This window comes from Prionailurus bengalensis, chromosome A2 (assembly GCF_016509475.1).
Source record: "Prionailurus bengalensis isolate Pbe53 chromosome A2, Fcat_Pben_1.1_paternal_pri, whole genome shotgun sequence".
Classification (NCBI taxonomy): domain Eukaryota; kingdom Metazoa; phylum Chordata; class Mammalia; order Carnivora; family Felidae; genus Prionailurus; species Prionailurus bengalensis.
This window is the reverse complement of record NC_057348.1, coordinates 113623326-113636973: the sequence shown is the minus strand read 5'-3', so window position 1 is coordinate 113636973 and position 13648 is coordinate 113623326. Positions and strand designations below refer to the sequence as shown.

At 42.1% G+C, this 13648-nt stretch overlaps 1 protein-coding gene across 1 annotated transcript in view; it reads right to left on the bottom strand.

Moving 5' to 3' along the window:
- DNAH11 (dynein axonemal heavy chain 11) overlaps positions 1-13648 on the bottom strand; it is a 352005-nt gene that overhangs the window by 109012 nt on the left and 229345 nt on the right. The window contains 3 exon segments of the mRNA XM_043589069.1: positions 945-1091; positions 4817-5050; positions 13343-13504. Of these exon segments, the coding sequence (XP_043445004.1) occupies positions 945-1091; positions 4817-5050; positions 13343-13504 (543 nt within the window).

Here is a 13648-nt window from a genome sequence, read left to right as displayed (position 1 = left end):
AACTCTTTAGTTGTGTAAGCTACCAGTAAACATGCTCAATACCTATTAGAAAATGGGGGGGGGGGGAAAGCCCAACTCAATTGTCTATGAATGAATGGCAATACCACTAGAAGAACTCAAGTATTTCTGGCATCATAAAACACTAGGATAATAACATAAAAGCTACTGACTCAAAAGCTATAAGCATGTTTATAATTTACCTTTTTTTTTATCAACTAATCCCTGATTATAATCTTTTGTCCCAAATGAGAGAATTTATCTCAAACAAACATATTCAATTTCTAAACAAATAAGATATACAAAAATACCTTCCATTTGTGGCCCAAGGTCTGGCAAAAGAAGAGGACAAAGAAGTTGTATTTATTTCAGAATTGCCAGAAACCCAGGTACAAAGAAAGCAGAATCTGTATAATCTTAAGAGTAATTGTTTGCAACAGTAAAATGTAATATAAAATGCCAGGTTCTCAATCGAATCAAAAAGAAGAAATTTAGCTTAGGATTTAATAATAAACTCAAGTTGTATTATTAAAAGGAAAAATTTGAAAAACCATCTTGCAAAGTGATGGAATTGGGCTTTGTTAACAATTGAGTTGTTCAATTTGCCTAAAAACTGAAAACCTTTAGAAACCTCAGAGGTGACTTCATGACCTTTACTGTATTACAAATAGGCCTGATGTTCAAGATCCACATCCATTATATGCTTGAATGAGCTCAGTATTTATTGTTCTTTCATATCATTAAAAGAGCTAAAAGGGTGGGAAAATGCATAATGTAAAGAAAGGTCAAGTGGTAATCATGGTGTGAAATGCTGTTACATGTGTAACTATAATAATTCTTTAGATTTTATGCTCCCTGGAGAGGAAGTTGTTCAAAATTGTTCACCTACAAAGGTTTATTTTGTGCTAAATATAGCTCAGCACTCTAAATGGTGGAATTAGCCTGACCTTTCGCTCCTCAGCGTCGGCAATGGCCTTTTCCCGGCTCACTTTCTCCGTCTGGAGCCCGATCTTTGCGATCAGAGCTTCGGCATCACGATTTCTCAGTTGCAGCTCAGCTTCTTGAGAGGCAAGTCTGGCTTTCAGATCTCCCACCTGAAGGAAAAGTCACTATGTCCAAGTAACTTGCGTTGGGAACGGCAAATATCAGATACAGCTTATTTTTTTAAATGAGTTCACAGATCCCTATCAGCCTGCATCTTTTATCTCTTCCTCCCCTGTTCCGACTTTAGTTCCATGTGCAAAAACACAGCCCCGCTTCCCCTCCACAGAGGAACAAACAGCACAGTGTTTTCTGATTGCTTTCTGAAAAACGTAATTTATGTCAGCACCAGCTAGAAATTTACCTTCTCCCCTCAGTCTGTGCAGTCAGGGAAACATCAACAGCTGTCCCCACCTGCGTACATGTCACTCAAGCACCTGTCACTCATGCCCCCAGCTTTTCTGGTCCTGTAAAGCTCAGGCTCAAGGCAGCAGAAGCCACAGGAAGACTTGCTTGGTGGCAAGCTGGAGGAACCATGGTTTGTGCTCTCCAACGGAACACCATGAAAGGCTCAGAGAAGTTGAGACATCGGTACTCCCTGGCCGTTATGAGTTACTATCAGTTTCATTGAATCCGTTACTCACTTTGATGGAAATGCCTACAGACAGGTCTATTCTCTTTCCACAAAATAGGAAATGGTCCTCTTAGTTTCTTCCACTGCATACAACATTCAACTTAACACCTACTACAGAAGGGCAAACCACAAGTGCCTTGTGGGCATCAGAAGGGGTGGGGTCAAAGAGCAGTGAGTGTCCTAGATGGGGACTGCTGCTCCTGGCCTCACTCAACTCTCGAGGAACTCAAGTCTTTCTGAGGCATCAACAAATTTATCTTCTCTAAAGAATGATTCTGCCCTCGTAATTGGGATTTCATGAGGTTCACAAGGTACCACTAGATTCCTAAGTTTGAGAATCACGTAAAGCAAAGCAGAAGTCAGTGCTGGGAAACAAACGTGACTCGGCTCTTGGAGACACATGGAAGCAGTTTTAAATATCATGAGCATTAGCTTAATTCCATTTTTTTTCCAGAAGTAGGTTACTATGTTTACAAAAATCAAAGAAGCAGAGAATAATTATAAACACTTATTTTGACTCAGTCGCTACAGGCACTCCAGGGGGTTCATCCTGTGGAACAACATCTCACTACTATATCCAAGGACTCTTCAAACCTCTGCTCAAATGGCACAATTACTACTATTACTGTTACCTTTACTAGTTATTATAGTTTAAGCTAAGATGGATTTTTTAGCCTCTCTGTGAACTCAGGGTAATAATGCACAGTGACATTTGCTTGTCTTTTCTTTTTAGCCATGGGAAACTAGTCGCATGTTAGGTTACAATCCAAAGAATCATCTAAGAGACTAGGGGGAAACTGTTATTTCAAACCCTGATTTCCGTTTCTGAGGAAGCTGTTAGGTCTGAAGAGTCTAGTGACTCAAGCCCTGGGAGCGAGGCCTTGCCGTGAAGACAGGTCACTAAGCTATCTGTGATGATCTAAGCTGACATCTAGAGAGGGGGTATGCGGCTCTAATGGGAATTTATGGCTTTACTCCAATGAATACACAGTGCTGAGGTTTAGACACATATTTCAAACGGCACGGATATTCACCTCTGTGGAATTAACTTCAGGCAGATCTTTACAGAACACAAGTTTCAACATGAAGACATTCTGCTCCACACACGGCCTTATCTTACATGGTAGGGCTTTCCAAATGCCCACCTAAGAAAGTACGCTTCTTTTCTATAATAAATAGGCTTTCAAAACTCTTAGGGAACTATGAAATATTCCAATCAGTCCTCTGCTATTATTGAAAGCATTATACGTACAAACACCTATTGAAAAGAAATCATCAGTAGTCATTCAATTAAGACTTCACATGTCGTCTTCTTAGATTTTCTGCCTGATGTTTCTAGCCAAGGGGGAATAAGGAGACCCAAGCATCCTTAAACTTGGCAGGCACCATCAATAACCAGTCCCTTTCTTTCTTCCTCTCCCCCAACCTCTTCTTTTTCCCTATGGCTGAGATGCTGCCACCATGGACGCCACTCTGTTTTTATCCTCTTTGCTCTGTTTTTTGGGAAGGAGACTCTAAGTATGGCAGAGGCCATTTTTTTTCCTTAGCCAAGGGCTGTCCCACCAGTACTGACAGTTTAGTTTAGTCAACGCTAGCATTTCCTGGGGCAAAGTCCACAGGTGCGGTTTGGGACATTGCTCAAAGGTACACAGATGCTCTGGGACACACATCTCCTGCACTCATGGTCTCCTAGCTCTATAGGACTCCTAGGAAGGTCTTCACGAAGAGAAAGAGATGGAACTGGAAAGGTAGTGAGAAAGAAGGAAAGAGAAAGAAGGCAAAGAGTAAAAGAGTAAGGTAACATGTACACAAAAAGAGTAAAAACATTTTTTGAAGGAAAAGGGAAAGATGCACAAATACAGGTATATTCTTTGGCAGGCTTCCCAACAACTATTCTTACATCACCACATCCTGGAAACTGGCCTGGAAACCTTCTCAGTGGGTTTCTCTTTCCCAGTCATGGTCCATCTACTCACTATGTACAGATCAGCGCTTCACCGAGAGCCGTTCCTGGTTTACGAGATGAAGGGCACAGAGGCAGGAGACGCTCTGGCCTATGGACATGTGAAGGGTGTGGCCAGACAGGCCTTCAGAGTGAGAGGTGCCACTGCAGGCTTCTCCAACTGGCTTGTGGTTTATTTCTAGCCTGGACATAAACAGGCCATTCAGCACACGTGGGGCGAAAACTGGCCCAATCTCCTGAGAAGCATATGAGTCCGTCCAAGATGACAATACTCTGAAGAAGTCTACTGGAATTCCTGGCCTTGAAGGGACCACCATGGAGAATTTTCCCCTCACCAACTCCAGAGCCCAAGTGGCTCAGAGAAAGCCGGGCCAGTTTCCAAAGTCTCCACAATTTCTCATTCTAATTCTTTTCTCCCCCAGTCACCGAGAGGCAGCACAGGGAGCTTTAAAATCTCAATACCTGAACTTGAGAGTAATACAGATCTGGGTTCCAACTCCAGCCTCACAGGTTCTGTGGCTGGTTCTGTCTCATCTATGAAATTAGAGTAGCAACACCTTCTTCATATACTTGTTAACTTTTCAACAAGGAGATGAGAGGACAGATGGAAAGACCCACACATGGTTAACATGTGTGCTAATTCTCTCCTAATTTACTCTTGGAGGTTAAAAGTACCATCCTTCAAGGGAGCAGGCAGATTGAGGATGAAGGCTACAGAGGATACTTTAAACAGAGAGACATGGAGGCCAAAAGGAGATGAGACACCAGGGTCAGAGGAAGCGGCTCTGCTTAGGGACCTCAATCTGAACAAACCACATCATGTCATCAGACAGGAAATAATGCCTCCCTGGGGGGAGGGGCTTTAGAATCTGAAACCAAAAGAGATCCTACTTCCATTCCAGTGTGACAAAATTCCTAACTATAAACGCAGGGCACCAAAGCCAGTGAATGTAACAGAGGAGTGAGCTGGGCCTGTTCCTCAACATCTCTTCGCTGCCCTGTCCTGAGTCAGGCCAACAAGGGAAGGGATCTCTCGAAACCAGCATGACAGAATAATTGGCCAATCCCTTTGTAGACTTATGAAAGCATGAATGCTATTTTTTTTTGGCGTGTGTCACTAAACTGTGAATTTAAGCAGTAAGCATCTTATATAAACGGGTTGAAATGCATAAAAAGTAAGTGTGCATTTTTTAATTTTAAGAGCACACATTTTACTCAGTAATAACACATCCTAGTCATACCTGAGAGGCTGTGGTTTCCAGCTTTTGGATGCCATTCACTAAGTGCTCTTTCTTCTGGGATACCTCTTTTTGTTTCTTCTTCAACAGATTCTTAAACAGTGATATTTGTTCTAGAAAACTCTTTGGGGTGGTATAGTTGTGTCTTCTCTCATTCTGGTAATACCGGGTACTCATTTCATTCACGCTAGTGTGAACGTGGGCCATGAAGAGGCTAATAGAATCTTTGTCCAGTGCCTGAAAACATAAACACTGTATTTCATATGCAATTCTCTCAAGTTAAAACAAAAATGTAATTAAAAAAAAAAGAATCAGCAAAATTGTGGAGTATCTTTTCCTAAAAGCCAGAACAAATTATGGCAGGATCTGGGAAAACTTACTCAGTCTTTAAGAGATAGCCACAGGATGAGAGAGATAACAATAAAGCATTCAGCTTTGCAAAGTAGGGCAAAGGATTTTTGTGCCCTCCACATACCAAACCCAAAGCCAACATATAACACAAACAAAGCTTTTCCCAAATTGCTTCTTATCTATCAAGTATGTGAAAGAAAAAAATGGTGAAACTGAGACACAGTACTCTAAAAAGTATTTTTGGTGTTGCTTTCAAACTACACTGTAGCAGTCATGAGCGCGCGCGCGCGCGCACACACACACACACACACACACACACACAGCCCAAACTGACAAATGTGGTTTTTTAAGAACCCATGGGAAAACAAACAGGATGGGAAGGTATAAAACTCATTGCTTCTGGGAGAAAAATGCCATTTATATTTTCATTTGGAAAAAACAAACAAAAAAAAAAGAAAACGAATAAGTGCTCCTAGAAGATTTACTAGAGAACTCCCCCCCCCCACTATACTATTCTTTCTGTTTTGTCCTCTATGACTTCTGAAGTAGTTAACTTTTTAATTTGTGGAGTCACATCTCCCTCATTTTAATGATTATTTATTGCATTCTGTACAAGATGAACCAGGTTCAATTAATCAAGGGAAGCCTAAAAATCAATTAATATGAATTAAATGAGCTACACCAACTCTTAGGAAAGTCACACATAATTTACCAAAGTGTTGTCAATAATGCTCAGACATCTTTGGGAAAATTGCACACAAGTGGCTGGTGATGCAGTTAAATGTTTCAAACCTGCACCATTAATATTACAACCCGGGTGTGCTAAGAGACAGGCCAGTTCCTGGTGCTGAACAACAACTGCTCCTGGGCGACGTCTAACAGCCTCCCAACATCATGACAAATCCGTGAGTGGGTTTCAAATATGTATATATGGGGTTGCTCTGCCTATCCATCTCACTAAATTAAAATTAATGTTCTGTTTTTTTAAAACCAAAGTCAAATACAGAATGATGCAAACCCTGAATACTCTGCATTCTCCAGTTCTGAGCTATGTGCATGTTACCAAATAGTGGACTCAGAATCTAAACTTACAAGGAAGTTAGAGAACTCTGTATAAATAAGATCCTCTGAGGGATTTTATTTTTAAAAGGGCTTCACTGCAAAATAAACACGGAGAGAAAATTCATCCCTGTCCTATCTTGTTTGAATGAACTAAAAGTGAGCACATGTCTTTTACAGTGTAAATCCTTCCCTGGCCAAGTCCGACCTCCTCACGTGGGGTGTGGGTTGCGGGGGAGGACCTGGCCTCTGCCCAACCATGATCCTTATGAGGAGGCTCCTAGGCTGCCCTGAAAAGCTCTCTCTGACAACAGTTTCATTTGTAAATCTGCGATGGAAGAAGTGGTTTCCGGTAGAGCTGGAAGTGGCCCGAGACAACTTGTCTCAATGGGGCAAAATAACTATTGTTATCGGGCTTAACAAAATGGCACAGCATGGGAGACTTGCAGAGCCAGGGAGCAGCTGGTTGTAATTCACACTGTTTTTCAGAAAACTCTAATCGTTCCAGAACAGACCTCTTTGATGACTGGTCTTCCCTGCATTCTCAATTTGTCACTTTCTCTTATGATAAGGTCAGTAGTGACAGCACTTCCTGACATTAACAGCTGTGGCTTTTAAAAGGGTCATTGTAGAACTACTAATTGCAGTAATTTCATTAGCATAAATTATTTATTCTGCCATTCATTTATCTCCAGTTTTCTTTTTTTTTGGGGGGGGTGGGGAGTGCAGGGAGGACATGGCTGCCGATGCGGCTGCAGAAAAGGCAATGCAATGCGTATTTTTCGTTTTCAGAGACCCAAGTGAAGAATATCACTCCTGCTACATTTGGCCCCTAATGAAAACCAGCTGATCCCATTCTCTAGTCATTTAGCAGCCCATCATAGGAAAAGCAAAAATACAAATAAGCAAACTGCCAGTATCAAATGGTTTCTAAAACCAGGGTTTCTCCACTAAGATGCCCTGGAAAACAACGCTGTATCCAACGCATCATCAAATACACACAGGAAACTGCTTTTTCCTCACATTTAGACAGAAGTTTAATTTTTACTCTCTCAGCTGGCTCACTGTGAATGCAGAGATCTATCTGCTCCTTGCAGCTACGGTTCTCATGCCGTAGCAGTCACTGCCACACCAAGTACCCCCCACCACCCGACTCTTAGAGCAAATGCCCAGTAGGTCCCTGTTGGTGAAAATGATGTATAGCACGAGTCAAACGAAAACCAACACCGGAGGCCACGCCAAATCAAATATCCTAAGAATGTTATACCTTCCCCAGACCAGCTGGTCCCAAGATTATACTGGTCTGTACTTTTAAATTCAAGAGCAACTTTCAAGAGCATCGCCTTCAAGGAAAGGGAGGAGAAGGGACAAAAGAGAATGGAGGTGAAAAGGAGGCAACTTTTTTAAGTTAACCTTGGGATCATTTTGTCCTATGTGATGTCATTATACCTACCATCCACCATGAAAGTTTTCCTCCGAAGTTATTTCTATGTTAATTTTTTACAGCTTTATTGAAACATAGGTGAGATACAAAAAAGGACATAGTTAATATCTGTTATTTTTTTTAATGATTCCAAACTGCTGGGTTTTAAAATCTATTGTTTGTACTTTTTAGCTCCTTTGGGGGCAGTTAATAATAGAAACTAATTAGATACTGGGGCTGTAAAATTGGTTTATTAAATAAAATTTAATCATATATAAAACGAGCAGTACTGCATTTGAACACCTCTCCTGAGCTCCTCATGGTGCTGATTCCCTCTGAGAAAAAAGATTCTGGAGGCAGCCAGGGACGCCGGTTTCGAATCCTACGACGTGGGTTAGATTTCCAGTTCTGTACAACGGGACAAATGAGGGCACTCCCTGTACTGCCTCCTGCCCACAAAATCAGAGCTTAGACTTGTGGCACTCCTTTTTAGTCTGCTTTTCTTCCTTTCCCTGGATTCCTTTTTCAGAATAGCCAAACATTTCTGCAATAGTCCAGAGCAGGATTTAAGACTGTGGGGTTCTGGCATCAAAGTGCTGAGGGCGCCCTTACCTGCGGAGTGATCTTGCGCGATGGCCTGCATCCCCTCACCTGTGCCATGGGGAAGCCCGGGGTCCCTGCTTAGAAGGGTGGTGAGCAGCGGTGGTGGGTACATCTGCCACTGGTGATGGTGACAGGGCACCAGTGTTGGTCCTCCTAAGATTACTTCCACCTGACAGAGCAGCCCCAAGTGTTAAACGCAGCGCCCAACAGTTTTCTAAATCACACACTAGTGTCTCATTTTTTTTGTTTTTTCACTTTGCCTGGCGAATACATTTTGTTGTTTCTTTGGTCGTGTTTTTAAATTTTTATCTCTAATTTTAGAGGCTAATTTCCAAGGCCAAGGGCAAGGCCAGGTCCAGCCTAAGCCAGCAATCTGCAAGAAGAGTTTCTCGGCAATGAAAAGGTAGTGTCAGTGGCTCCCCAACACAACATGAAAACACAGAAACAACTGAGGACTGTGAGGGGGGTGAGGAGGTCAAACAGGGCCCAGCCAAGCCTCCCAGAGGGAGCAGCCAAGGCAGATGACGTAGCTGGTTCTGGGAAGGCCAGCACTACGGGAAAGCCACAGAACTATAGCTTGGAGGGAGCAATGCTTACCAGCATAACCGGATTCTCGGGCAGCTATAATAAGTGGACCCCACTTTCGAGGTAGAGGGGATTCCCAAAGTTTCCCTAACTGCAAAAACTCTGGAAAGTGGCATTCTACCAGTTTTTGCAGTTCTGTTCTTAAATCGATTAACGTGCACAGAGAACGAAATGCATGATGAATAGTGTACTGGTGCGCATGCACAAAGGAGAAGCAGGTTGAAGAACGCGGAAGGATGTTAACAACCACGTGGGCCTTTTCTCATCTGTCTGAATAGACGCTTAAGCCAGTTAGAGACTTAGGCAGATTCAGGATAATTTTGACTGCCTCTGCTTCTGTCTTCATCTTTTAAAATGACTTCAGTACTCCTCAGGAGGAGATTTTCCCCCACACTCATTGAATTTCTACTGCACAAGGCTTTCAACTTTTAAATTTGTATTGAACAATCCTCATTTATATTTCAAAGAAAACAAATGTGCTAAAAGTCAGTAAAAAAAATCACTGCTAACATACCTATCACTAACAAAATGTTGTTTGCTACTCTTCATGCTGTCCCCTACTGTTTTAAAAAGGAACCCAAGAACCAACGAAGAAGCCAGGCTTCACGTATAGCGGTAAAGTAACGTTTCTCTTTGAGCGGACATTTTCCACGATCAGATTGGCAAATGGTAGTAAAATATACCATTCTTCTGTTACCAGACACTGTGACAAGTTCTGAACTGAAGAGGTGGGAGGTGGGTGGAATGAAGTCATTTCCCTGAAAAAGCTGATGGTACTGACCTTACGGAATTATTCAGTTGTATCACGTCAAAAGGACGGAGAATTTTAACCTGCCAGTTGGCCACTATGCCCAGAAAGGATGGGCTCCTTCATCTTGCTCTGATCTTTCCGAGAATGGAGACCCCTCCGGATGCAAATCTCACTCCTCCTCAGTGACAGTGCTCATCTTTTCATTCCCAGTCAATAATTTCTGCTTTCCTCAGGCCCAGTTCTCAAGTATGTCTATTATTCATTTTGACTCAAAAACCAACAACAGTACTCATCTTTGAACACCTGTTTCTCCTGCCTTGTTTCTTGACGGTTCCTAACTGTGACCCACGGACTTTTGGGTAAGGACTCCTCCCAACTGCCTCCTCACAGCGTGTGCAACCCGGTCCCCCGGGGTACCCAGCGCATCTTTCCCTCTCTCCCTCCTCGCACCATGTCCTTCCTCATCTGCACTTCCAAACCTGAGGAGTGAGGAGTGAGGAGTGTATGTTGACACAAAGCCTGCGGATAAATACCCGGTGATACTTAAGGACCAAACTATTTTGGTTGTCTGACAGCTGTGGTTTAGCTCAATACCAGGTAGCAGGAAAGCAGCACAACCCTTTACTTAGATGCAGGCAGCCGACACCCCTGGGTGCTAAGCATGTACAGACTGAAAAGTCTACGTCAACCCACAAAAAAAAACCCGCTTGCCTTTAATGAATCCTTTCTCTGTGGCTGGAGGGGTCACCTTGGATAACTATCATATACTCAGCAAATAAAGTCAATAATTAAGAAGCACCTAAATTATGCTGATACCTTTCAGTCTTAATGATGAAAATCAAAACTAAGAAAATGAGCAAATCAGTGCCCATTCAAAAAACTTAAAAGCTATTTTTGACCTCTGCAGAAAAGGCACCACACATTTTTAGAAGAAGACAGACATGTGCATTCTGAATTATAATTACTGCTCCTAAGCAGCAAATTGGGAAGGTGGCAAAGTCAAACAGGCACACGCAACTGAAATGAAATCATCCAGCTGATCTGTTTTTAGGCATAATTCAGCGCAACAGAAATGGTTAAGTGCTTTTAAAATTCCTCCTTGACAAGCAGCATCCTATAGGAGGCGTCATGATACCACGAGACAGAGCCCAGCACCTGCCGGGAGCCCTCTGCACTTAAAATGATGCAAATCCTGCCTCATCCAGCAGATGTCAATGGTCACTGGCGTATCAGAGCTCCTTCAGCAGTAACTGTTTTTGAAGTGGCTCCTAACCTTGTAGGAGAAGGCTTGCATCACGGGAGTGAGGGCAAGGAACTTAAAAAAAAAAGCACAGTGCCAAACGTTAAGTTAAACCAAGTTACTAGCTTTGGGTTCCTTCCATTTGGGAAATTAATATTAAGAAATGAAGTGCACGGGTCTTTTCTTTAGCGAACCAGTGTGATAAAATGAAGTGTATGAAACAGAATTTTGCTACCAAGGTACATACTGATTCTCTAATAAATTGGTATTTTTGAACCCTTCTTATAATTATTAGACCGAACAATGCCCTACTTAATTCGAGTAATGCAGTCAGCCTAGCAAGAGCTTGAGATATTGGTGGGTTAACAAGTGTCACTATTATTTGTCATGTTTGATGGTTTTTCAGGTTTCAAAGTACAAAATATTTCTGGCAGACTTTATCTAGTGCTAGTGCTCATGTCCATTAAATGGGGTTCTTTTGACTCTTCAGAAAAACACTGTAAATGGTGCAAGCAGTGTTGCAGACAAAGTAACCACTCCTGGGAGTGTCTACCGTTCCACTTACCTATTCATGAGAACAAATTTACATAAATTTCCCCAAATGTTCTTACATGTTCTTAGTGCTACGCAAGGCCTCCTGAACAATGGAAAAAAGTGAAAATCACTTAAAAAAAATCAAACTACAGGGGTCCCTGCCTGGGTGGCTCAGTGGGTTAAGCATCTGACTCTTGGTTTAGGCTCAGGTCATGAGCTCAGGGTTTGTGGGTTCGAGCCTTGTGTCAGGCTCTGTGCTAACAGTATGGAGCCTGTGTGGGATATTCTCTCTCCCTCTCTCTTTGCCCCTCTCCTCACTCACTCTCTCTCAAAATAAATATACTTACAAAAAAATCCAATGATACATTACTATTATTCAGTCTTTACCCAGAAAGCCAGTTGCTGTTGTTTTAAAGGTCCAGGTAAGTGCATTCAACATTAAGGGTGAGTGAAGAGACAGGCAACAGAAAACACTTTCTGCATTTGGAAAAAAGAGTGAAACAGAAGAGATCATTTTTTCCATTTATTTACAGAAATGTTTTAAGTGTGAGAAAAGGAGAGAGGGAGTATTTGAATGTTATAAAGGCTTTATCATATGCATCTTTTTTTAAAAAATGTTTTCAGTTTATTTTTGAGAGAGGCAGTGAATGAGTGGAGCAGGGGCAGAGAGAAAGGGGGACAGAGGATCTGAAGTGGCCCCGTGCTGACAGCAGAAAGCCTGATGTGGGGCTCGAACCCACCAACTGTGAGACCATGACCTTGAGCTGAAGGTAGCTGCTCAGCTGACAAAGCCGCCCAAGCACCCCTGTCATAGGCATGTTTTTGATGCTGTGTGACAGGTCTTCCTTGACACTCCCGGCACTTAAGTAGATTAACGGACATTTTAGAAAAGGCAATAAAGCTGTATTACAATAAAGCTATGTATAAAAATAAGCAGTAACACTAGCTGCATACAAATAATTAAATATGTAAATATGTCCAGGTTTGGAACCATCCGGCCATCAAAAGATAGAGAATTCAACAAAATGGGAAAGGGCTCTTTGGAAAAGTGACAGGCTCTTAGGAGTAAGGGAGGCCACAGTGGGATGTGTCTGTTTCTAATAAAGCTTCAAGTGGGAACAGACATCATCTCTTACATAGCCCCGATTCTATTTTTGGTTCTGAGATATTCTAGCCCTACCACTCAGTGGAATCAGAAGACAAGCCTCCATGGGCAATGTTCACAATTACCACCCTTCCAAACTATCTAATCAGAAAGGCACTAGATATCAAAAATTTCTAGAAAGTGTAAATGATACCTTTTTCCCTCTGAATTGGGAAGTACACTTGAAGTGCTTTTTGTTTGTTTTTTAGTTTCATGCAACCATTTAAAAATGTAATAGGATGTGCAAATTTCATTACGGTCAAATGACAAACATAATTTAAACATAATTTATAAAACATAAACCCCTAAGACAAAGAAACAGATACATTATCTGACTCAGTGACTACAGAATTCATGGTGCTGATTTTTCACCCATTATTAACGTAATGAGAAAAATCAACAATTAATTGCCTTACTTTGTTAAGATCAAGCATTGCATGACTATGGGTGGCTACTTTTCTGTTTGGGTTTTTATCTGTGTATTTGAAGGATTCATGTTCAGCAAACCCTATTATGATTCAAGGAACAAATGATCCTGGCTTTCTGGTGAGTCAGTCTAAGTAAGAACACACTCGTGTGCCATGTGCACACATGTGTGCACAGACCTCTCAACCTGATACAAAGAGGTCAATCACCATATTCCATAGAACGTAAACTAAGAAAGACGATTTTACCATCTTAAACAAAAGGCTTTTCTATAGGAGGTGTATTTTGGAAATTACTTCTTTATTGAGGACTTCTGGTTGGTGAGTGAGTGAATGTGTGTGTGTGTGTGTGTGTGTGTGTGTGTGTATGTGTGTGCGTGAGAGACACAGATTCAGAGGTTGACATGGCATTACCTCAATTCCCTTCGTTTCCTCAATGAACCGCCTGCTGACTGAGACCAGAGCTTCCTGCGGCCACGCATGAAACCAGTCAATAGCCGTGCAGTTAACTATGGCTGGGAACTTCCGAGCTCTCCCTCTTAGCGTGTCACCAACGGGAGAGAAACACAGAATGATCTGTGGAGACATGGGGGCAGGGAAGAAAGAGGAGGGTGATGAGTGAGCAAAGAATTACATTGCAATCCTAGACAATGAAAGCAAGGAGCGCAGCCAAGCATGACATTAAACTATGCTAAAGCACTACAGAGTGGAAAGCGACAT